At 42.1% G+C, this 26,778-nt stretch overlaps 1 protein-coding gene across 1 annotated transcript in view; it reads left to right on the top strand.

Annotated features, from left to right (window-relative positions):
• The window catches only part of nomo (nodal modulator), a 67,639-nt gene that overhangs the window by 25,512 nt on the left and 15,349 nt on the right, over positions 1 to 26,778 (top strand). Inside the window, exons 15-24 of the mRNA XM_038819374.1 lie at positions 11 to 147; positions 3,512 to 3,599; positions 7,050 to 7,113; positions 7,207 to 7,302; positions 12,143 to 12,349; positions 15,980 to 16,062; positions 19,264 to 19,420; positions 22,200 to 22,326; positions 25,023 to 25,136; positions 25,754 to 25,881. Coding sequence (XP_038675302.1) covers positions 11 to 147; positions 3,512 to 3,599; positions 7,050 to 7,113; positions 7,207 to 7,302; positions 12,143 to 12,349; positions 15,980 to 16,062; positions 19,264 to 19,420; positions 22,200 to 22,326; positions 25,023 to 25,136; positions 25,754 to 25,881 — 1,201 coding nt within the window. The remainder of the gene's footprint in view (positions 1 to 10; positions 148 to 3,511; positions 3,600 to 7,049; positions 7,114 to 7,206; positions 7,303 to 12,142; positions 12,350 to 15,979; positions 16,063 to 19,263; positions 19,421 to 22,199; positions 22,327 to 25,022; positions 25,137 to 25,753; positions 25,882 to 26,778) is intronic.

The raw sequence follows: 26,778 nt of genomic DNA, 5'->3' as shown, positions 1-26,778 counted from the left end.
GTTTTTGTAGTGAACATTGTCCACGAAGAATGGTGCTGGAAAAACCGATCGGTTGAGCTGGAGGTTGTGGATCAGGATGTGGCTGGGATAGAATTCAAACAGACCGGCTACATGCTCCGATGCTCACTCTCACATGCCATAACGCTGGTAAGAGAAACTTAATGGATTGGATGATCTATTTCGGTAAATACCTGTACCTACTTCAGAGTGGAAATGCTGTTAGAATAATGTTTGCATGGCTTGATTGTAGAACATGCCTTGCTCACCCTCTGCACTGGTGTGATAATCTTTTATTGTCACAGTATGAAATTACTGTGAAAAGCCTCTAGTCGCCACGTTCCGGCGCCTGTTCGGGGAGGCTGGTACGGGAATTGAACCCGTGCTGCTGGCCTTGTTCTGCATTACAAACCAGCTAAACTGAGGTAAACCAACCCAATAATGGCAGCTTAGTGATGTTGGTCATTCTTGACTATTCTTGTCTGCTCTGTTAGCGATCGCAAGAGTAAATAGGAATGGGCAAGAAATGCTTCTGTTATCAGCAATTCTGAAAACTCAGGAACCAATAGAAAAAAAGCGCAAGTGCATTGCTTTCTCTTTTCAACTGACTGTAGAATGACAGAATGGTTACAGCTCAGAAAGAAGGAGGTCATTCAGACTGTCCTGTCCAGGACCCCTCTGCAAGAGCAGCTCATCCAGTGCCACCATTCCTTCTTTTCCTGTAGCCCTGGAATTTTTTCTCTTCCGAAACTTGAATTAAATCAGCCTCCATCACCTGCTCAAACAATGATATGTAGATACTCGCCGCACAGGAGACATTTTCCCTCATGTTGCCATTACCTCTCGTGAATCACCTTAAATCGTTATTCTTCGGTTCTCGTCCTTTGAAACATTCAGACGTGCATACAAACATATCAGTTAGAAGCAGGAATAGGCCATTCGGCTTCACTGGGAACAGTCCCTCTCTGTCTAGACCCCTCATGATTTTGAACGCCTCTATCAAATCTCTTCATCTTCTCCTTTCAAAGGCGATCAGCTCCAGTTTATTCAATCTCTCCATGTAGCTGAAATCCCTCATCTCTGGAACCATTCCCATGGCTCTATAGAACCATAGAATTTACAGTGCAGAAGGAGGCCATTCGGGTCTGCACCGGCCCTTGGAAAGAGCACCCTACCAAAGCTCACACTTCCTCCCTATCCCCGTAACCCCAACTAAACTTTTTTGGATTACTAAGGGCAATTTATCATGGCCAATCCACCTAACCTGCACATCTTTGGACTGTGGGAGGAAACCGGAGGAAACCCACACAGACACGGGGAGACCGTGCACCCAAGCCGGGAATTGAACCTGGAACCCTGGAGCTGTGAAGCAACTGTGCTAACCACTGTGCTACCGTGCTGCCCACTCATTCCTGTACCCCCTCTAATGCCTTTACATCCTCCTGAGGGTGTGTTGTCCATAACAGGAGGCAGTCCTCCAGCTGCGGCTAGAACAGTGTTTTATGCATAGCCACCAATAAATACTGATACTGCCAGCAATAAATACTGATACTGCCAGCGACGGCCACCAATAAATACTGATACTGCCAGCAATAAATACTGATACTGCCAGCAATAAATACTGATACTGCCAGCGACGGCCACCAATAAATACTGATACTGCCAGCAATAAATACTGATATTGCCAGCAATAAATACTGATACTGCCAGCGACGGCCACCAATAAATACTGATATTGCCAGCAATAAATACTGATATTGCCAGCGACGGCCACCAATAAATACTGATACTGCCAGCAATAAATACTGATACTGCCAGCGACGGCCACCAAATAATACTGATATTGCCAGCGACGGCCACCAATAAATACTGATATTGCCAGCGACGGCCACCAATAAATACTGATATTGCCAGCAATAAATACTGATACTGCCAGCAATAAATACTGATACTGCCAGCGACGGCCACCAATAAATACTGATATTGCCAGCAATAAATACTGATACTGCCAGCAATAAATACTGATACTGCCAGCGACGGCCACCAATAAATACTGATATTGCCAGCGACGGCCACCAATAAATACTGATACTGCCAGCGACGGCCACCAATAAATACTGATATTGCCAGCAATAAATACTGATACTGCCAGCAATAAATACTGATATTGCCAGCAATAAATACTGATACTGCCAGCAATAAATACTGATACTGCCAGCGACGGCCACCAATAAATACTGATATTGCCAGCAATAAATACTGATACTGCCAGCAATAAATACTGATACTGCCAGCGACGGCCACCAATAAATACTGATATTGCCAGCGACGGCCACCAATAAATACTGATATTGCCAGCAATAAATACTGATACTGCCAGCAATAAATACTGATACTGCCAGCGACGGCCACCAATAAATACTGATATTGCCAGCGACGGCCACCAATAAATACTGATACTGCCAGCGACGGCCACCAATAAATACTGATATTGCCAGCAATAAATACTGATACTGCCAGCAATAAATACTGATATTGCCAGCAATAAATACTGATACTGCCAGCAATAAATACTGATACTGCCAGCGACGGCCACCAATAAATACTGATACTGCCAGAGACGGCCACCAATAAATACTGATATTGCCAGCAATAAATACTGATATTGCCAGCGACGGCCACCAATAAATACTGATACTGCCAGCAATAAATACTGATATTGCCAGCGACGGCCACCAATAAATACTGATATTGCCAGCAATAAATACTGATACTGCCAGCAATAAATACTGATATTGGCAGAGACGGCCACCAATAAATACTGATACTGCCAGCAATAAATACTGATACTGCCAGCAATAAATACTGATATTGGCAGCAATAAATACTGATATTGCCAGAGACGGCCACAGTTTTTAAAATGTGTTCATGGGATGTGTGTGACGCTGGCTGGATCAACATTTATTGCCCATCCCGGAGGGTATTTAAGAGTCAACCACATCGCTGTGTGTCTGGAGACACATATAGGCCAGACCGGGTAAGGACGGCAGATTTCCTTCCCTGAAGGACATTAGTGAACCAACTGGGTTTTATGGTTACCTTTTTAGACTTTTAATTCCAGATTTTTATTAAATTCCGATTTCACCATCTGCCCTGGCGGGATTTGAACCCGGAACCCTGGAGCATGATGCTGGGTCTCTAGATTGCTAGTCCAGCGATAACACCACTGCCTCCCTACATCCTATAAATAAATAATAAAAAAAGATGAATTTTGGTTTAAATCTAAAGTTCTTGAATAAAATGTCAAATATTTTTATTTTGGGCAAACAGATTAAGGCCAGGCTTGTTTTTTGTTTTTGCACTACAATGCTAATTTGTTAGTTACGGAATGCTCCCTTTCCTCTGTACCTCAATAAATAGGTTAATGTGAATAACGGCAGAGATTGGAGATAACACATCACATTGTTTTTACTCGTATGTTTAAACGCCGTTCTTCCTTCTGTCTACCTTTCAGGAATTTTACCAAGATGGAAGTGGACCAGAAAATGTTGGTGTATATAACCTCACGAAGGGAGTGAACAGATTTTGTCTATCTAAACCAGGTACAACTTCCTGGTAAAGTTTACTTTTTAGGTTGTTCGGTTAACTCTTGGCTCAGAACTGATTAAGTGCCTTTCCAGTCTTTCTGTCCATTCCTGACTGCTTCGTTACTGTGCAAAGTTTATACTGAAGCTGTTGAAACAAACATGGTGAAGAACAGAGCAGGAGTATTCCATTCAGCCCCTCCAGCTTGCTGCATCATTCAGCTCGATCATGGCAGCTTATCTACCTCCATGCCATTTTCCCAAGCTATCCCCATATCCCTTGATGTCATAAGTATCCAGCGATCTTTCTATCTCCGTTGTTGTAATCCCAGTTGGTGCTATAACTGGACGGGAAGATCCCAGAATGGAACCCTGGCTCAAAAGATTTTTTTATAAAGTGTGGAGGAACAGAATCACAGAATTGCTAATTAGTATTAACAAAAAAAAAGATTAAACATGGAAAAATTGGATTGTAATACAAGACTCCTTTACCCCCCTTCTAGCTTAACAATTAAACCAGGTTTTAGGAGAAACACTGATTACAAAGTACATCTTAAGCTACAATAGTCTCATTAACACAAAGTCCCTTTTAAGCCCTCAAGATGTGGTCAAGTACAGACTCCGCTCTGAACCCAAGTTAGTGTTTATGGGTGGCTCCTCCGAATTCCCCCCCCCCCCGGATGAGAGTTTCCAAGCTCCATTCTCGAAGGCATGCTTGAAAAACATTTCTCATAATAATGTCTTCCTTGGCGGATTGCATTCTGAAATCCAGGCCAGGTTTCTCAATTCATAGAATCATTGACATCTTTAAACCAAGCTCCCCCTCCACTTTTAGCAATGAGTCCAATCCAGGAGTTTATATTAACCCCTTAATGATTTCTTTCTCTTGACTGCTGTGCAAAATTTTCACAATTGCTTTAACTCTTGATTCCCAAACTCCATTAAAATTACATCAGAACATTCCATTTACCTCTGACGTCTGCTGTCCCACTTTAAATCTAGTTACTGCAATTGTCTCTTTAACTCGGGCGGCACGGTAGCACAGTGGTTAGCACTGTTGCTTCATCGCGGCTGGTCCCAGGTTCGATTCCTGGCTTAGGTCGCTGTCTGTGTGGAGTTTGCAAGTTCTTCCCGTGTCTGTGTAGGTTTCCTCCAGGTGCTCCGGTTTCCTCCCACAAGTCCCGAAAGACGTGCTGTTAGGTAATTTGGACATTCTGAATTCTCCTTCCATGTACCCAAACAGACGCTGGAATGTGGCAACTAGTGGCTTTTTACAGTAACTTTATTGCAGTGTTAATGTAAGCCTACTTGTGAGAACATAGATTATTATTACTTAGAACACTTTTTATTCTCCCTGGATTCTTCTGAACAATGCCTTGAGTTTTGCTTAAGAAATTCTTTCTGTCCCAATTTCCTGGTTATCTGAATTCTATTTTGCTCCTTGGGAAGGGTGAATATTTGCAACTCCTTTGTCCTGTCCAGTGACTTCACATGGGTTCTCCCTGAAAAACTCCGCCTGATGGCAGCACGGTAGCATGGTGGTTAGCATAAATGCTTCACAGCTCCAGGGTCCCAGGTTCGATCCCCAGCTGGGTCACTGTCTGTGCGGAGTCTGCACGTCCTCCCCGTGTGTGCGTGGGTTTCCTCCGGGTGCTCCGGGTTCCTCCCACAGTCCAAAGATGTGCAGGTTAGGTGGATTGGCCATGATAAATTGCCTGTAGTGTCCTAAAAAGTAAGGTTAAGGGGGGGGGGGTTGTTGGGTTACGGGTATAGGGTGGATACGTGGGGGTTTGAGTAGGGTGATCATTGCTCGGCACAACATCGAGGGCCGAAGGGCCTGTTCTGTGCTGTACTGTTCTATGTTCTATTCTATGATAGGAACCAATCGCTGTCGGTTGCCAGGCAGACACTTGTCCCTGGCCAATCCATTCGACACCAGCCAACCAATTGAAGCAAACCCCTTTAATCTCTTGGGTGCCATAAAGTCTCAGTTCTTCTGCCCAAAGTACAAAACTTTATAACACTGTACTGTTTTGGCACTTTGAATTTCTTACTTTTGGCGCTTTGAGTTCTTTATGTCCTCTGCTCATCTTTGATGTATGTCTCCATCAATGATCCATGGACCAAAAACGATAACCGTAAATAAAATAATTTGGAACTAAGGGAATGAACAGGAAGGGCCCGTACAAATATAAACATTTGCTGATGATTCAGAGGTTATGGCATTTTAAATTAAATTATCCTCCTCTAATGCCAATTTTTGAAAACAAAATACATCAGATTGTCTTTATTTTTGAACTTTGTGCTTTAAATCTTTTGCTTCCTTCTGCTCTGCTTATATTTTATTCTGGCAAAGTTATTGTTGTGTTTGTAAACTATTGATTGCTATGCAGGTTTGTTCCAGATTAGTGCATGGTTCTTCCCGCTGATTGCCATTGATGCACATTTCCTGGAACAAATCAAATCATTCAATGTGCGTCTTATAAATCAAATTTTATCTGCCTTTATCCCCCCTGAATTTCAATTCTCCAAGGCTCAAAATAATATTTCTTACAGAACATGAAAAGATTACCCATTTCGACAAACACGATTCAATTTAGATGTACAATTTTCTGGTGCATTTTGTCAATGTCTGTATTTGGAGACCGCAATCGGTAAAAACACAGGTTTGGAGTTGATTGTCTCGGTTGTCACTGAGTCAGCTGGAAGAAGTTAGGATTTCACCTGCTGTGTAATTCCCAGGAAGCTATTTGCACACAAGAAAATTACATACATTGCAATGGGATAATGGCTAGGTAATGTGTTTTTAACTAAGTTTGTTGAGGGACAAACATTGGCCAGGGTGCGAGAAGAGGTCTCCGGCTCCTCTTTAATGGGGCAATTTAATCTTTTGTGGCCACCTACTAGGGCTGACTGGGACTCTGTTTAACACCTTGTCTGAAAGCTTGCCATGTCCAACACCCTCTCTGTCCCGCACTGAATTTTAGAAACTTTGTGAGATGTAAATTTCAAGGTGGCACGGAATAAGAGGTAGAGGAGAGCGATTAGTTCAGGTGTTTTATTTATTTGAATAAATTCTCCTCTCATCAATATTTATGGAAATAACATAAAACGTTGACTTTTTAATCTTTTTTAACAATCGCCTTCTGAAGAAATGTTTGCGTTGTGGGTTATTTTGTATGCATTTTTTAAAAGTCTGCGAATATGCCCCAATTTATTCGCCAAGGACCATGCTTCAGGAATATGTCTCGCAAAATTCTAGTCCAGCCAAACCCTCCCAAGCACCATACTATGCGCAAAATACTTATCTCCAATCTGTTACTCATTTGGCCATGATAAATCGTCAGCCCTAATAATGCTTTGGATATTGCGTGGATTAACACTTAGCTGTTACAAAATAGTGTGTTCTGTAACTAACTCTGAGAGATGGGAGAATTTCATATTTTAAAAAAATGTTTCTGTCATCAGGTGTCTATAAAGTGACTCCTCGTTCTTGCCATCAATTTGAACATGAGTATTACATCTATGACACGTAAGCATTTATGCCTTTTTTCCTTATATTAAATCAATGTATTAATGGGGTGTTGTATTAGATCTTAATGTCATCCTGTTGTTTGTCTTTTAGAGCAGCCCCCACTATTTTGACCTTGACAGCGATTCGCCATCGTGCGCAAGGTGCTATTGTAACGGATAAATTGATGGATGTCACAGTTACCATCAGGTAAGAGAGACCAGTCAAGTCTTGCCGAGCTATGTGATGTCCTAACTCCTGTGTTCAAAAATGCGTTTTACGTTGGAAAAATAATAATGGGTATTTTTATAATGATGATAATCGCTTATTGTCACAAATAGGTTTCGATGACGTTACTGTGAAAAGTCCCTAGTCACCACATTCGGGTGTTCGGGGAGGCTGGTACGGGAATTGAACCCGTGGTGCTGGCATGGTTCTGCATTACAAGCCAGCTGTTTATCCCACTGTGCTAAACCAGCCCAGCTGTATGTCTTTTCATTGCGTTATGTTACTTGATAGTGACGCAGATATAAGTGTTTCTGTTTCATCATTCCTTTTGCATAGTCTGTGTGCACCTGAGGTCTAAAAACTTACTGAAACTACATCAACGTTGAATCATAGAATTTACAGTGCAGAAGGAGGCCATTCGGCCCATCAAGTCGGCACCTGCCTTTGGAAAGAGCACCCTACTTAAGCCCACGCCTCCATACCATCCCCATAATCCCTCCTAACCTTTTGGACTCTTAAGGGGTTAATTTTGGCATGGCCACTCTACCTAACCACTAGACTGTGGGAGGAAACCCACGTAGACACGGGGAGAAAGTGCAATCTCCACACAAACAGTCACCCAAGGCTGGAAACGAACCCAAGTCCCTGGAGTTTTGAGGCAGCAGTGCTAACCACTGTGCCAATTTAAATAAATGAAATTTTAAAGGAAAAATGTTCAGAGTGTAATCAATAGAGTAGCTCAAAAGGGAAAAGTAGCCATGGCATTTTAGTGTGGATTTTGCATCTTGACATTCTTGCTGTGTTATTTGAGCTGAGAATTTACATTGTCACTGGGCTAGAACTCTGGAATTCTCGACGTAACAGCATTGTGTGAGTACCTTCAACATAATTTAATTGGTTCAAAAAAGCAGCTCAGAACTATCATCACAAGGGGGACCAGGGCTGGGTAAAAATAAATGGAAATAAAATCTGCGGTATTTGCAGTCCAGAGATGTGCAGGTTAGGTGAATTGACCGTGATAAAATTACCTCTTAGTTTGCAGGTTAGGTGGGGTTGCGGGGATAGGGTGCGGGGAATAGGCTGGGCTGGGGTGCTCTTTCAGAGGGTCGGTGCAGACTTGATGGGCCAAATGGCGTCCTTCTGCACTGTAGAGATTCTGTGGTTTGACAGCCAGTTCTGAATTGTAAATGCCTTATCCAAAGCTTTATCAGGAAGGCAATCCTCTTTTCTAAGTTGCACGTTTTTCCCCTCGATATCATCGTTTTTATTGGTATTTCAATCGGTACAATGAATTACTGGGACTTATTAAAAAAATATAAATATTTAGAAATAAAAGCAGAAGAACAGAATTAATTATCATCTATGATGAGAAAAGACAAGATGTGAAATTTCATGTGTGCAATGTTTACCAGACTAATGTTTAAGAGATGTTTAGAGATATGTCCACGTATATCTGCGTGACTGCTAACTAAATTATTAAACAAGAGTTAACCGTTGAATATAATATCATAAAGGGCTTTAACAAAGTGAAGACAGCTTGGCATTGTAGATAGCCAACCTGGTCATACTTTGTAAATTTTGCTATAGGCTTCAGCACCATGACCCGTGGAAACCCATGGAGAACATGTGGGTTTTACAGGAGTCTAGCACAAGCCCACCAAGCCAAATTTGTGCCCTGGTGGTAACAAACCTTCGTCCAGTTGTAAAAATGGATAAAACCGCTTTAAAATAGTTTACTCCTGGTGTACATTTTCCTCTGATCACATGTGAACTGTGTCATCTTATTAAACAAGCTAAAAAGCTGGCAGGGCTTGTACTCTGCACAAAGCTTTCTTTTGGCAAGACTTTTTGAATGATCACATTTAGTTTGGGTTATTTTATGATTTGCAGACTGCTTTACAATATAAGAATTGGAAATGAGCATTTGAAAGATGAATGCACAGATTTGAATTGGTGGCTGCTCCGAATATACATAGCATGCTTCCATTCTTATTTTAAAAAAGCACCAGACCACGCCTGGTTACGTGGTCTAAGCTGAGCCCTCTCCACTCAACCTAAAATGTGTCTGTTTTAGTCGTGTAGTATGTATGAGTGAAGAGAAACAAGTGCATTTTGAAATGTAGTGCTCTAAATACTCGCCCTGCCTGATTCCCCAAACACTGATGCGTTAATTCTAAACGGGAGCATTGAGATAATTATGACAGAGTGGACCTTTAAGTTTTATCATGTCCTCGCTGGCTGAAAATGGGTTATCCAACTTAATCTAACCTTCCAGCTCATGGACCACAGCCCCGTGCGTTAGGGCACTTTGAGTGCATTCTCGTGTTTTTTTTTAAGCGACAAGGGTTTATTTCTCCCCCACTATTTCCAGGAGTGAGTTTCAAACCAGCATGGAAGAAAAAAATTCCTCAACTACCCTCAAATGCTTTTATCAATTAGTTTAATTCTAATCCCCCCAGTTGGATTTGAATTTGTTTATTGTCACGTGTACTGAGGTACAGTGAAACATATTTTTCTGCGTGCAGCTCAAACAGATCATTTAGTACATGAAAAGAAAAGAAAATACATAATAGGGAAAAGATTAGTATGGTTATAAGAGATGTAAAAAGCGGGTCTGTTTGGGGGAGCTTGCAGAGTGTCTCCACACTCCGCGCGCCATGTTGACTCTGCTAAACTGAAACAAATTCTCTCCATTTTATCTCGACCTCTCTTAATTTGTTCACCTCAATTAAATCTTTCCTCAACATTTCTGTTCCAAAGAAAATAATCCTAACCAATCTAATCTTTTCCCATAGCTAAAATTCTGCATTCCTGGCCATAAGCAGATTAACCTCTGTACCCTGACTATTGCGATTATGTAATGTGCAGTACTCTAGCTGCTGTCTAACCGGTGTTTTATACATTATAGCATAATTTCCCTGCTCTTATATTGTACGCCTCAGTCAATAAGGTACATTATCCTGGATGCCTCCTGAACCAGTTTATCTGACTGACCTGCTACCTTCAGGAATCTGTGGACATGCATTCCAAAGTCCCTCTGTTTCTAACAATCCTACCATTTATTGTATTTTCCCTTGCCTTATTTGTCCTCCCAAAATTCATTACTTCACACTTTGCTGGATTGAACTCCACTTGCCAATTTCCTGCCCACTTGCCCAGAGTCTGCAGCTTTCTTCTTCATGAATAACCGTGTGGTCAATTTTTGCATTATCTGCAAACAATAGTAAATCATTGGCATATGAACAGCAAGGGACCCAGTAATGAGTCCTGTGGAACCTCACTGGTAACAGCTGTTCAAAAATCCTTGTTGCCCACTGCCCTTTGCTTCTGAACCACTGAGTCAATTCACACTTTCCCTGTGATCCCATGAGCTTTTTAACTTTCTGGACAGTGTGCCATGTGGAGTCTTTGAAAAGCTTTGCTGAAGCCCATGTCGACTACATGAGACATGCGCTAATCTTATTGAAGCTCCTTGTTACCTCAACAAATGAAGCAAGTTAGTCAGCCACGGCCTTCTCTGATATGCCTGTTCTTGTTTAATCCGTGTCTTTCGAAATTATGATTTGTGCAGTCCCTCAGAATTTTTTCCAATATCTTTCCCACTCCCGAGGTGAGGTGGACTGGCCTGCAAGTATTTGGATTGTCTCTTCCTCGACATTGGTACAATGTTTGCAGTCCTCCAACACCTTGCCTGTGGCCAGAGAGGATTTGAAAATGATGGACAGAACCTCTGTTATTTTTTTCCTTTGCTTCTGTTAGAAACATGTGCGTTTCGTCTGGGCCTGGTGATTTGTCCACTTACAAGACGTTAAACACCTTAATATTTCCTCCTTTACTGTGTTTATCCCGTCCAATATTTCTCATCCCTCCTCCTTAACCTACAATGTCTGCTTCATCCTTCACTTTTGTGAAAGCAGAAGGAAAGAGTTCATTGAGAACTGTGTCTTGTTCCTCAACACACAAAAGCTACTTTTGCGGTCTCAATAGGCTTGATCCTTCCCTTACTTATTATTTTGCTCTTTGTCTATGAAACATCTTTGGGTCTCCCTTAATTTTACATGCCAGATTTTTTCATACCCTCTCTTTGTTTTCATAATTTCCTTTTTAATTTTACCTCCGCAATTTCAACACACCTTCCGGCTTTCTTCTGCAGTATTGAGCTTGCGGCATTCGACAGAGCTTTTATTTGCGTTATCCTATTTTCTATATGCTTTTTGACATCGGAGTGAGAGTGGGTGAGGGGGAGGCGTTGTGAGTCCCCACAATTTTTCTGTGTGGAAATGTATTTGTTATGAACCCACGGTAGCACAGTGGGTAGCACAGTTGCTTCACAGCACCAGGGTCCCTGATTCGATTCCCGGCTTGGGTCACTGTCTGTGCGGTGTATGCACGTTCTCCCCGTGTCTGCGTGGGTTTTAGAATCAACGTTCGCTTTGCAGGCATGTCTTTTTTTACTCGGGCTAGTTGTTATTTGTGGATGTGAGCACTACAAAGTACATCCTGATGATAAAACCAGCCTTTTACTGGCTACTCTGTAGCATCTTTCAGTCAAATGAGTGGAGAGGGGATGGAACTGTCTACCACTTGACTGGAGAAACTCCTCACATTTGCTCCTGATTAAATTTTAAGTGCTGTTGAATGGGGAAACCGTTGGATATTAAACATTCTCTGGCAGTTATACAGCCATTGGAGAGACTAAGGATCTTCAGTGAATATTGAAATGCTGAGTTATTGTGTGTGGAATGTGGTGAATACTGTGCTGCTTTGGAATAATTCAGTCGCTTGTATTTCTAGTTGACTTCATTGTGCTTCCTTTCTCTAGGTCTTCCATTGATAGCGAACCTGCGTTAGTCTTAGGACCTCTGAAGTCCCTTCAGGAGCAACGGCAGGAGCAGCAGCTGGCTGAAATAGAGGCGCGTAGACTAGAGCGTGAAAAGAAAGGCCAACAAGTGGAAAGAGAGCCTCCTGCCCAGGAAATTGTGGAGGACCTTGAGGGACCTTTTGGTTATGAATTTTCATACTGGGCAAGGTACGACTACATGGTTGTTAGTGCATGTTGCTGAAGGGAAGCAGTGTCAATGTATAAGCAAGTTATTTTGTACATTTTTAGATTTGCATTATGATACCTGTACAGACCATTAACTTTTTAAAATTATTTTAATTCCTAGTAACTGACTTAAAGGATCAAACATCACGATTTCATGGGTTTAAGACTTTTACTGTAACACAAAGACTAAAATTAGTATTGACTGAGCATTACGTAGTGGACAACTAATACAATAAACTACAGAACAGGTATCCCCTTCTTTAACCTCCTAACGCAACAGAAACCCAATGAAATGAAAATCGCTTATTGTCACAAGTAGGCTTCAAATGAAGTTACTGTGAAAAGCCCCTAGTTGTCACATCCCGGCGCCTGTTCGGGGAGGCTGTTACGGGAATAGAACCGCTATATCACACTCTCCGTAGACATGTAGGGTCGTAACTTCTGTGGAGTGTCAATCAGAGTTGCATTGCCAATCTGCCCCTAGTTAGGCTAAAAGAAGCTGTAACTTTCTCAGCCGAACATCCAACTCGGACCAGGTGATAAAGGTGTGCAGTGGGTTACGGCGGCTTTGTGTCGAGACAGCAGAGTTGGAAGAAAGGAAAATACACCCCCTTTTTATGGCACTAGCTGCTATAAGACAAGTAGGTCTAAAGGTCCAGCCTCTTTGAGAAGCCGGGTAAAGGTATGTTTGTATTTAAGTGGATAGGATTGAGGGGGAGCATGGCTGAGTACTTAGTGGGATGGGGCGAAATCGGTGGGGTGGGTGAAGTTGTGGGTTGGGGAACGCAGTTGAGGAGAACGTGGGGAGGACAGGCGGCGATATGGAGAATGTGGTTGGGGCAGTGGGAGGGATCTTGTAGAAATTCATGGGGGGGGGGGAAGAGTCCCATTGAAGGAGGGGTTTCAGTACTCCAGTAATCCAGAAATTAGAAGTGGTGTAAGTTTTTCTGGGTAACTTTCGGACAGTTTGAACCAGCCAAGGATTGAGATTTAGATCTCACTTTTGGCTGGTTCCCATTGTGGGGCAATTGCCCAACAGAAGTTTGAACTTCCTGGACAATTGTTGTGAAATCTTTACGTGGGGAACGTCTGGGGTGGGTTCTCAGTGTATCATTGGGGGTGCTGTCTGGTGCAATGCCCCGGGGAATGCAAGTTATGGACTGCTTAAGTCCTTAAGTTTTAAATTCCAACTCCTCGTAATGTTTCAACAGGCTCTCCTTGTTGCAGTAAGGTGAATCTTCCAGTGTCTTTTAAACAAAGCCACCTTCACGGAACCCTTTGAGTATGATCGAATGGACTTCCCATTGTAAGATTTCCTCTGATGATTACATGGTCTCTAACTTTTCACAATCCTTGTCTCCTTCATCGTGGATTCCGTCTCCGTCAGCCCTTTGCTGGGTGGTTAACTCAAAGCGGACCTCTCCTGCTTGGCAGAGGAGCACTTGTATGTTTTCCTTTCAGCTCTTTCAATCTGACTCATTCTGAGAGTCTGCAGCAAGGTCAACTGCTTCTCCCTTTGTGTCCAAATGTGAAAATGCTTGAGCTTCAGTTGGGCTTGACCTGGGCCCCTGTCCTTTTGGCAACCCGGTCACATGGGTCAGTTGCCAGGCAGAACTTGTACGAGGTCACACATTCACTCTCCACTACTCCATTTCACTTTGAATTAAAAGAGAAGGTTTAAAACATAATCGTCCTATAATGTCCAACGGTCATAACATTAGATACAGCTATTACTGGCACTAGAAACGCTAAAAGGGGTTGTATTGATATTTTGCAATTGAAAATGTAAATTGAGGAAGAAGGTCACCTGATTTCTGTTTCATTTATAGAAGAGGGATTTACAATGACCTAAGAATTTGTTTTACATTGTGTATCGCAGCCATTATTAATTCTTCCATCTCCACTATAAGCGGGACGATTTAGGTTGTACTGTGATTCATGAGCACCTCTTTGTCACTTTATCAAGATAAACATCTTATCAGATTGTTAACAAATTCTTTTAGATGTCATCCATTCATTAGTGTCAATTCTATTAATGTGCCTGTAAGAAACAGCTTAGGCTCAGTAAAGGAAAATGTGCTTTTGAATCTCCTCCAGAATTGGAAAAGTGACCTTTTATTGTTCGGATGACTTTCAAAACAAGACAGCTAATAACATCATAACATCCATAGCACAGTGGTTAGTAATCATAGTAAGTCATAGAATTTACAGTGCAGAAGGAGGCCATTCGGCCCATCGAGTCTGCACCAGCTCTTGGAAAGAGCATCCTACCCAAGCCTACAACCCCACCCTGTCCCCATAACCCAGTAACCCAACCCAACACTAAGGGCAATTTTGGACACGAAGGGCAATTTAGCATGTCCAATCCACCTAACCTGCACATCTTTGGACTGTGGGAGGAAACCGGAGCACCCGGAGGAAACCCACACAGACACGGGGAGAACCTGCAGACTCCGCACAGACAGTGACCCAAGCCAGGAATCGATCCTAGGACCCTGGAGCTGTGAAGCAATTGCGCTAACCACAATGCAATGTTGCTTCACAGCACCAGGGTCCCAGGTTTGATTCCCGGCTTGGGTCACTGTCTGTGCGGAGTCTGCACGTTCTCCCCGTGTCTGCGTGGGTTTCCTCCGGGTGCTCCGGTTTCCTCCCACAAGTCCCGAAAGACGTGCTGTTCGGTGAATTGGACATTCTGAATTCTCCCTCAGTGTACCCAAACAGGCGCCTGAGTGGCGACTAGGGGATTTTCACAGTAACTTCATTACAGTGTTAATGTAAGCCTACTTGTGACACTAATAAAGATTATTATTATTATTATGACCATTGACTGCAGCAACTTCAAAACATTCCATCACATATTCACCAGGTTTAATGAGAGATTTTCTCATCATCTTGGCGACTTAATCCTGCTGCATGATGTATTTTAATCGTCTTGTAAAGCAAATAGAAATATTCTCAATCGTTATCTTTTTGATATAGTCTATAAGATTAAAAAGGAGGCTGTCATTTTGACTCGTCTCTCACCATTGAGGAATCTACATGGAAATCTGATTTTACAGGTCATTTTACCATAATGTTGCATCAAAGGTATCATTAATGGACGTTAGCTTTATGAATATGTCTCTATATATGCTCTCCACTCATTTCAATGTCAAGCAGTGGGAATTCATTTTAGGGTTATTCCGCTTTCTATCATTGAACACTAATCCTCTTGCGTAACCTGGTTCAAAATGCAAAAAAGACTATTTGAAGTTGAATTTGATCCAGTTTAGCTTTCACATTTAAAAATCTGGTACACATTTTATTTCCTCTGCTGTGCTTTAATTTTCTAAAATTAAGTTGACTGGTTTCCCTTGTTTGACGAGGCGACGGACCAAGTGCTGGAAAATGGGATTCGAATAGCTAGGTGCTTGATGGCTGGCGCACACATGATGGGCCGAAGGGCCCTTTTCTGTGCTGTTAAAACCAATGACCGTTTAATTTTACAGTACCAAGCATCACCAAGTGCTCATGTTTAACCTGCATTATTTTAGATGTATGGATACTTTTGATAGATGGGTGGTTGTAGCAATATTAATTCTGATTGTATAATTGTCTTGCTTTTTCTGGTAGAGCTGGAGAAAAGATTACAGTCACGCCCTCATCAAAGGAACTTCTCTTCTACCCTCCTTCAGTGGAGGCTCTCATTACTGGAGGTAACCTTTTACTTAGCTCGAAGATGTAAATACTGCACATGAAATGATTGTGCAGTTTTTAATGTTTTGCACTCATTTCGCTCACTTCTCAATTTTCAATATTCATGTTAATTACTAAAGGCACATTCATCGTTAATTCCTGCAGCATGTGACTATGATAGCCATTTTCCAGTCCCTTAACATAGAACATAGAACACTACAGCGCAGTACGGGCCCTTCGGCCCTCGATGTTGCGCCGACCTGTGAAACCATCTGAAGCCTATCTGACCTACACTATTCCATTTTCATCCATATGTCTATCCAGTGACCACTTAAATGCCCTTAAAGTTGGCGAGTCTACTACTATTGCAGGCAGGGCGTTCCACACCCCTACTACTCTCTGAGTAAAGAAACTGCCTCTGACATCTGTCCTATATCTCTCACCCCTCAATTTAAAGCTATGTCCCCTCGTGTTGGTCATCACCATCCAAGGAAAAAGACTCTCACTGTCCACCCTATCTAACCCTCTGACTATCTTATATGTCTCTATTAAGTCACCTCTCAGCCTTCTCCTCTCTAACGAAAACAACCTCAATTCCCTGAGCCTTTCCTCGTAAGACCTTCCCTCCATACCAGGCAACATCCTAGTAAATCTCCTCTGAACCCTTTCCAAAGCTTCCACATCCTTCCTATAATGTGGTGACCAGAACTGCACGCAGTACTCCAGGTGTGGCCGCACCAGAGTTATGTACAGCTGCAGCATGACCTTGTGGTTCCGAAACTCAATCCCCCTGCTTATAAAGGCTAGCACACCATATGCCTTCTTAACAGCCCTATTAACCTGGGTGGCAACTTTCAGGGATTTATGTACCTGGATGCCGAGATCTCTCTGTTCATCTACACTACCAAGAATCTTGCCATTAGCCCAGTACTCTGCATTCCTGTTACTCCTTCCAAAGTGAACCACCTCACACTTTTCCGCATTAAACTCCATCTGCCACCTCTCAGCCCAGCTCTGCAGCTTATCTATGTCCCTCTGTATCCTATAACATCCTTCAGCACTATCCACAACTCCACCGACCTTCGTGTCATCTGCAAATTTACTAACCCATCCTTCTACACCCTCTTCCAGGTCATTTATAAAAATGACAAACAGCAGTGGCCCCAAAACAGATCCTTGCGGTACACCACTAGTAACTGAACTCCAGGATGAACATTTGCCATCAACCACCACCCTCTGTCTTCTTTCAGCTAGCCAATTACTGATCCAAACCGCTAAATCACCTTCAATTCCATACTTCCTTATTTTCTGCAATAGCCTACCGTGGGGAACCTTATCAAACGCCTTACTGAAATCCATATACACCACATCAACAGCTTTACCCTGATCCACCTGTTTGGTCACCTTCTCAAAAAACTCAATAAGGTTTGTGAGACATTGCCCAATCTTTTTTTCCAAGACCAAGAATGGATTTAAAGATTCTGTAGGGAGGCTGACCTGTTTACGGGCGACACGGTGGCACAGTGGGTTAGCTCTACTGCTGCATCACAGTACCAGGGCCCCAGGTTAGGTGAATGTGCAGGTTAGGTCGATTGGTCACACTAAAAATTGCCCCATAATCGGAAAAAAATAACTGGGTACTCTAAATTTATTTTTAAAATAGAGCAGTGAGCAAGCGACTTGTAATTTCAAAAAACAGATAAAAAGGAACAATATGAATTATGACCATGACAAAAAAAATAGGTATCTGGCGACTGGAGAAATTCTCTTTCTAATTGTAATAAATTAAAACGTCAATGTACAAATCCCCGAACCCAGGCAGCAGTGTAATATAATTCAGCGTAGCTGCCCAAGCTTTTTATCTCCACAGGTTTAAATCAGTGTGCCTGGATTTGCATGCAGCTATAAAGCAATTTGCTGTTCTCATTTAGCACCCATCTAACATTTGGGCAGTGCTGCTGAGATCAGCTTGCTTAAATTTTCAGATTCGCAGTTTCTTTAAATGTAATTAAACACAAGAAAAAATACAAATAGAAACGAACTGTTGATGCCTTGACCTGAAGGCTGCATTGCCAGGGTTTATCGACTGGAAAGGCTTGCGCATTAGTCTGGACACTCCTGATCTAGTTGGTTTCATGCACCTTTCTTAAGCATCATCATTTATAATGCTGCTTTGAATAGTGACTTGTGCAGTATTTTAGGCAAGATTCAAGGGACATGAAGTTCTGGTAAGGTTCCGTGCCCTGGAACAAGAAGAAACATTACCCAAGACTATGGATTTACTTTAATCCATTGAAAGGATTACAAGTCATTAATTTGCAAGTCAAGATTTGTATTAATCTAAAGCACAGCCTCTTTGTCTTGCACGTGAGATTTCTAAACAATTAAAAAATATATATTGGGTAAAGTCAGAGGATGATTCAAGATTAGTCACACACCTTTGGGGTGGTACTGGGCACCATTGTTTACATTTGGAAAGAAAAAGTAAACTTTTCATTCAAGTGTACGTGTGCAATAAATTTGTATATCAGATAAATAACATTTGAAACTGGTAATGTGTGCGTGTGCAAATGTATTGGATAGGGAGCCTTTTTTGTGGAAGTGACTTCAGTGGCAAATCTTGCAATTTATACATTATAAAAAATCCCAGTCCTTTCAGTTTTATTACCAGTGCAGAACTACTTTGTATATTAATAATCAGCCATTGTAATCATCTCCTGCATTGGGCTGAAATTGGTACACTGCATAGTATATTGGAACAATTAAACACAAATGTTTCAGGATGAAGAATTCATGCTGTTATTGTAATCATTTTGACCCTGCTAATTGTGTTTACTGTTTTATATAATTTCAACCTGCATGCTGTACTTGACTCTGACATGATTTATTCTCAGAATTTTAAATGGAGCTGCTGTAATAATATGGTGACCTCGATGCTTTGAGCCTGTCTAAAAATATCTTGTAACTTTTGCTTCGGTGTGCAGAGTATTTCATTATCTAGATGAGGAAACTAATTGGATTCTTGGCTGCCTCAAAAAAGATTATGAGCTACTTCTAACCATCGGTGTGTAAAAAAAAAAAAATTGTTTCTTGTACAAACTCGGGAAATATTTTCATCCGGTGTTTGCTCAAGTGTTTTTTGAATGGCCCTTGCACAACAGAGTGCTTTGCAATTTATGTTATAGTGTGGTGCAACATTGAAGGATAGCATTTTGTTGCAGATACTTGTCCTGGAAGACTAATCGAGATTCAGGGGAAAGCTGGCCTATTTCTGGAGGGACAGATACACCCAACGTTGGAGGGCGTGGAGATTATTATCATCGAGAAAACCTCTAAACCACTTATCACTGTATTCACTAATGAGGAGGGATCATACAGGTAAGATGAAGAAATTTGACGGCTGTTCCAGTGTGGCAAATTTAATAAAGCTGAAGCTTATTTGATTTTTTGTGCTGCCGGAGCATAGGTTTTTTTTCTCCATCCCATTTCGTAATATTCCAATCTTTCTGTGAAAATTTGAGTTTGTGGAAAAGAAATTGAGCTGGCATTCTTCTGGGACCAGTCCCTTGCAGTCAAGAAATTGTAACGACATACACGGTGCGTGCTGTGGAAACAAGCTCAAAATCGTTTCCTTTGCAACACATTTTGACACATGCACACTGGCAGGAAAATATTTCAATATGACCAAGATTACCGACTTTGAACGGATGGCAAAGGATTAAAAGCCACTTAAAGGTAAAATTAGGTGATCGTTTCAACAGGGAATATTACTAGAGGATATTTTGATTAGATTCCTGTGTTTTCCTCAAGAAAAGGCCCAGAGACATAATGGTCTAGAGACACTAGGGGGCAGTGTGGGTCTATGGCGAGAACAAAATTTAATGTTTTATTTTACGTTTATTTCTTACCTCCGGGTAACAAAAAATGCCGCCCATTTAAACCAAAAATATAAAATTGTAAGTGGCAAGGTGCAATAAAATTATACTTATTGTGAAAATGCCTGTCGTGATTTCTGTAAATAATGGCCCAGATCTTCCAATTTGGGCATCACAGTGGTTAGCACAATTGCTTCACCGCTCCAGGGTCCCAGATTCGATTCCCGGCTTGGGTCACTGTCTATGCGAAGTCTACACGTTCTCCCCGTGTCTGCGTGGGTTTCCTCCGGGTGCTCCGATTTCCTCCCACAGTCCAAAGATGTGCAGGTTAGGTGGATTGGCCATGATCAATTGCCCGTAGTATTCAAAAAGGTTGGGTGGGGTTACTGGGTTACGGGGAGGGTGGAAGTGTGGGCTTGGGTAGGTGCTCTTTCCAAGGGCTGGTGCAGCCTGATGGGCCAAATGGCCTCCTTCAGCACTCTATCTTCTATGATTCTATAGGCAAAATTTTAGAAATTTGTTGCCTTTGAGAGTCGGGATCCAGAGGAAGCCCCGCCCGTGGCGCACACGTGGGACTTAAGCTGGAACTTCGATTTCCGGAGGACGAGATGTGCAGCCTGGACCCATCCATTGGATGCTTCCGAAACTTAACTGCTTGATACTGCCGTTGGAAACATTGGCGAGGTGCCCCGAACTGGTACAGAAATGTACTCCAGGGTTCTTACAGCTGTTAACTACATTTTGTGGACCAGCTTTGGAGATGATTTACAGTGAAAGCTGTATGGGAAGGCTTTTAAAAGCAAACTTGTTGTAGAGTCCAACACGGCCTCCCTCCCCGTCATGCCTTTCAAATCCAATGTCATCGACTACCCTTGCAAACTTGCTCTCCATTTCAAACCTTTCCTTCTCCTCCCAGGTCCAAGAACATGGTGGTGGTGTGTTACAGTGCATTCAGGGAATCGCAGTTGCTGTGTTAACATATACATTTACATACAGGTAGTCTGGAGCTAAGAATAATGATGGTAAAGGCTGACACTTTCTTCCTCTCGCACGTCTGACCCGGAAAGTCTCCTCTTACTGCCTGACATTGATGTGTGTTGGAAAGATTTGCAGGTTGACACTCAGCCTGCTTGACCGGGTTATGAACGCACCTTCCTTGTCCATCAAGCCCTGGGGTGGGACTCGAAGCCGGAGCATCTGGCTCATGGGCAGGGATGCTATCCACTATGGCACGGTAGCAGTGGTTAGCATGAGGGTACACGGTTCAATTACCCTTTGGGTCAGTGTCTGTGTCGACTCTGCACGTTCTCCCTGTGCCTGCGTGGGCTTCCTCCGGCTGCTCCGGTTTCCTCCCACAAGTCCCGAAAGACGTGCTTGTTAGATGAATTAGACATTCTGAATTCTCCATCAGTGTACCCGAACAGGCGCCAGAGTGTGGCGACTAGGGGATTTTCATAGTAACTTCATTGCAGAGTTAATGTAAGCCTACTTGTGACAATAATAAAGGTTATTAAGATTATTTTTTTTTAAAAGACCTCCCTAAGAACATGGTGCCTCATCTCAAATTTATGCTGATCATTCCTGCAGCTCCATGTTTGACCCTCTCTGATCATGTTTCCACCAGTGCGAAAGCATTAAAATACCTTTTTTGAAATATCAAAGTCACAACTGACATCCCATGTGACCATGATCACGGTACACTATCGATCCTCATCCTTGATCTGACTGCAGTCTTTGATGCTGTTGAGTACACCTCCAATATCTCACCGCTGTCGCTCACCTAACTGGGCAAAGTTTCCATTGGTTCCACAATTGCCTACTCTAGTTGTAGTCAGAGAATCTCCTGCAGTGGCTTCTCTTTCCCTAGCTACCAGTGCCTCTTTATTCACAGAGCAATATTGAGGAGCTATTAAAAGGACTATATCAACATAAGTTAAGAACAACCCATACAAAGCAATATTTTTTCAGCCATCATGTCACTGGGAGTTTGTTTAATGTTTTTATATCAAGTAAGGAAGATCAGTAAAGAAGTTCTCGGTGGCCATTATTTTCAATGTCAGTGTTTGATGCAAAATGTGAAAGAAAAGCATTGCATTACTTGCTCAGGGTGCAACGTGTGAAGTAATATCCTGTTTACAAAGCGATTTAAAGTTGTGAAAGTCTAATTGGTTTATGGGTGTTCAAACAACATCACCTCTTCCTGTTTCTTCCATCTTGTATGATTAAACCATTTGAAACAACAGAAGTGACATAACTATCTTTTTTTTTGTTGAATTTGGAAGAGTTGGACCATTACACCGAGACCAGGAGTATTCTGTGACTGCCCAAAAGGAAGGTTTTGTTTTGACTGCATTAGAGGGAACGCTTGGCGATTTTAAAGCTTTTGCATTAGCGGGAGTTACTTTTGAGGTAAGTTTAATATGAAGTACTGTGCAAATTGTGCTAAATTAGACACCAGATTAATTTTGCCCCGTTTTGTTTTAGTCAGCATTCCTATAATGATATTTTGATATTTTATTCAAGAAGCCGGCAAGCCGAATTGCATTGTGGCTCACATGGAAAAATGCATGTATAGACTAAGTAATTTGGTTCAAAACATAAAAACATGTAACAATCATCATCGTCATAGATGTTTACAGTTGGAAACAGGCCCTTCGGCCCAGCTGATCCATGCCGCCCAGTTTCGATCACTAAGCTAGTCCCACTTGCCGCATTTGGTCCGTTTCCCTCTATACCCACCCTGCCCATGTAACTGTCTAACTTTTTTAAAGGAAAAAAATTGTACCCGCATCTACCACTGCCTCTGGCAGCCTGTTCCAAATGCTCACCACCCTTTGTGAAAACATTCCCCCTCTGGTCTGTTTTGTATCTCTCCCCTCTCACCTTGAACCTCTGCCCTCCAGTTCTAGACTCCTCTGCCTTTGGGAAAAGATGTCGACTATCTACCTTACCTATGCCTCTCATTATTTTACAGACCTCTATAAGATCACCCCTAAGCCTCCTACACACCAGGGAAAAAAGTCCCAGCCTATCCAGCCTCTCCTTATAACTCAGACCATCAAGTAAATCTCTTCTGCACTCTTTCTAGTTTAACAATATCCAGACAAAGAAAAATGCAGCACAGGAACAGGCCCTTTGGCCCTCCCAAGCCATGCTGCCCGTCTAAACTAAAATCTTCTGCACTTCCGGGGTCCGTATCCCTCTATTCCCATCCTATTCATGTATTTGTCAAGATGCCCCTTAAACGTCACTTGCCCTGCTTCCACCACCTCCTCCGCTCCACCACCTCCTCCGGCAGCGAGTTCCAGGCACCCACTACCCTCTGTGTAAATAAACTTGCCTCGTACATCTCCCCCTTGCTCCTCACACCTTAAACCTATGCCCCCTAGTAATTGACCCCTCTACCCTGGGAAAAAGCCTCTGACGATCCACTCTGTCTATGCCCCTCATAATTTTGTAGACCTCCATCAGGTCGCCCCTCAACCTCCGTCGTTCCAGTGAGAACAAACTGAGTTTATTCAACCTCTCCTCATAGCTAATGCCCTCCATACCAGGCAACATCCTGGTAAATCTCTTCTGCACCCTCTCTAAAGACTCCACATCCTTCTGGTAGTGTGGCGAACAATATACTCCACGTGTGGCCTAACTAAGGTTCTATGCAGCTGCAACATGACTTGCCAATTTCTACACTCAATGCCCCGGCCAATGAAGGCAAGCATGCCGTATGCCTTCTTAACTACCTTCTCCACCTGTGTTGCCCCTTTCAGTGACCTGTGGACCTGTACACCTAGATCTCTCTGATTGTCAATACTCTTGAGGGTTCTACCATTCACTGTATATTCCCTACCTGCAATAGAACTTCCAAAATGCATTACCTCACATTTGTCCGGATTAAACTCCATCTGCCATCTCTTCACCCAAGTCTTCAAACAATCTAAATCCTGCTGCATCCTCTGACAGTCCTCATCGTTATCCGCAATTCCACCAACCTTTGTGTCATCTGCAAACTTACTAATCAGACCAGTTACATTTTCCTCCAAATCATTTATATATACTACGTACAGCAAAGCTCCCAGCACTGATCCCTGCGGAACACCACTAGTCACAGTCCTCCAATCAGAAAAGCACCCTTCCATTGCTACTCTCTGCCTTCTATGACTTAGCCAGTTCTGTATCCACCTTGCCAGCTCACCCCTGATCCCGTGTGACTTCACCTTCCTATAATAGGGTGACCAGAACTGAACACAGTATGCAGTGACAGAAATAGACAAACACATACAGCAGGATGCTGAAGGAAGGAATGCTGAATTAAAATGACGCACCATACACCATCCCTGCATGAAAGGCATCAAAGTACTTATAAATTCAATCATTTAGTTACTTCATGAGGACCTGAGCCATGTAGGAAATACGGTAGCTACTTATTGCAGTTTACTAGTTAGGGTAAAGATAGAGTCACATGGCACAGAGCTTCATACAGAGTTGCATGTTAATATCTGTTTGCCAGCATTACTTCTCGTTTATCATTAACAATGATACAAAACATCACTTTTTTTCCTGGCATTCTCCAAAAATCTAGTTACCCATTTTCAGAATTTATGTTAAGTTAAAATCTCTTTAATTTGGTTTATCAGTGGAGTGTCATTGGTGGTTTTTAAAGGTTGAAAATCTAAAGTGGGAAATTTAGTCAGTAATGTATCTCATTACCTTGGATAGTGTTAAAGCCATTGGCTGCTCTGGCTTTACCTATTACTAAACAGATGGTTCTGCCTGATTCATTAGCGATTTCAAATCCAAGTGGTTATGGAACAATTTGGGGTATCTTTATATAAATGGAAAATAATTTATCTATGTTATTTTCATATTTAATTCTGAGGTCTTGCGTTTTAAAATCATGAAAGGATTGGCACTAACTGACTCTGTTCTCTTATGTAATAAATATGTGTTCTATAGGTAATAGATTTCATTAATTGAATAGAATTGTAAAATCATGCCTAGTTACGATATTATGACCCTTGCTGCAAAGTAAGTAGTACCTGTGGAATTATGAATTTTGTTTTTAATGCCTTTCTGAAATTATACAAATATAACTTTTGTACAAACAGATAAAAACTGAAGATGATCAGCCCCTTGCTGGAGTCCTTCTGTCTCTTAGCGGAGGGCAATTCCGTTCTAATCTGCTGACGCAAGAGAATGGCATGCTTACCTTTGCAAATCTGGTAACGTTTATTTTACTTTGCCAAAAAGTGAAGTTGTTTAAGCCAATTCTAAATATAGTTGGAGATTTTCCTGTTAGTTTTGTATTGATTTACATGAGGCATATCATTGCCGGAGAATGGAATGTTTTTCCACTTTTGTTAAGAGGCTCAAAGTCATGTGTGATGATCAGGTGCTTGGTGAAGCTCCCTCTGCACTGCCTTGACAATGTGCTGAACTGCAGCCTCAGGGGAACGAGTGCCTATTAGTACACTGGAGTGACATTCTCCCCACTTCTCTGGCTGCCTGTCTGCCTGGCTAATTGTGACTGGCTTTGTCCTGCAAACTCATTAAATACTGGATTGGGTCTGTGCTACGGACTCCTGCAACTAGCAGAGAGGGAAAATCATTATGTCACAAATCCAATAATCCATGTTTTTTAAATGGTCTAACACACTTTACCACCATTCCTTTTGAAGTGTACTTGTATGAATGAATTTGTAACAATTTTCAGCTGCTATAGGATGAAATATATTTTTATCAGAGCTGGAAATTAAATGCAAATAACCACCGATCTTTATTTGTTCGTCAAAGTATTAAATGATGACAAACTGTGTCTGTGTTTTATGTTGGTGCGTAGAGTCCTGGTCAGTACTACTTCAAGCCCATGATGAAGGAGTTTCGCTTTGAACCTGCATCACAGATGATCGAAATACAAGAAGGACAAACTCTTAAAATCAAGATTACAGGCTATCGGACTGCCTACAGGTTTGTGTGGGGGATAAAAATAATCTATTTCAGAAGAAGCACCTTTGGACATTCGCCTTTAGAATAGGCAAGTTGTTGTTGGAAGCAATTGCTGTGCATGTTAAAACCTGTGTGGATGTTTTGTATAATAGGAATCAGGAACAACTGGAACACTTCTTAAACACAATTTGCCACATTGCTACAAATCTTCCTGCAGAATACAATTAAAGACAAAACTGAAATGAAGTGGTTGGAACGGAATTTTATTGTGAAGCAGTCACGAGTAAAAGTGAATTCAATTTTCTGATTATCGTGAGGTTATTCATGAAGGCCCTGCCTTCTCAACCCCTCCCCTCGCCTGAAGTGTGGCGACCCTCGGGTTAAATCACCACCAGTCAGCTCTCCCCCCTCAAAGTTAAAACCTTAATGTGCTTCATAAAAATGATAACTTGTTTCCTCTGGCTGAACTGGAGTGGAACATTTTTTAAATAACTCTTGACTTTAAGTGCATATCTATGAGGCACATTCTGTTGTGTATGAGTAGAGATGAACCCCTAGTGCTCAGATTTCCCCAATAATTTCAGATGTTTTTCCTTTTAGAGGAAGCAGCCGCACACTGAAGCACCACGGACCAATAGGTTCATGGCCAGCTGCTCCACACAGTTTACAGTGAGCTCTGCTGAGCTGACTGCAAGTCCATATTGAACAGTGGGAAGGAGAGAGACAATCACTCTGAAGCTGTTGTCATGAACCTCTGAGCAGTTATCTCCAGAGGAAGCGCGCAGGGGAAAAGGCTTTCAGTTGGAGAAAGGTTTGCAACACAGTAAGACAGGGGAAAATAATACAGAAATACGCATTTTCTTAGAAAGCTGACCTATTTAGCTACAGAATAAATAAATTGGTCCCTTGCACATCCCC

The sequence above is a fragment of the Scyliorhinus canicula genome, chromosome 15 (assembly GCF_902713615.1).
Source record: "Scyliorhinus canicula chromosome 15, sScyCan1.1, whole genome shotgun sequence".
Classification (NCBI taxonomy): domain Eukaryota; kingdom Metazoa; phylum Chordata; class Chondrichthyes; order Carcharhiniformes; family Scyliorhinidae; genus Scyliorhinus; species Scyliorhinus canicula.
Note: the sequence above shows the minus strand (reverse complement) of the source record. Positions and strands in the feature narration are given on the sequence as shown.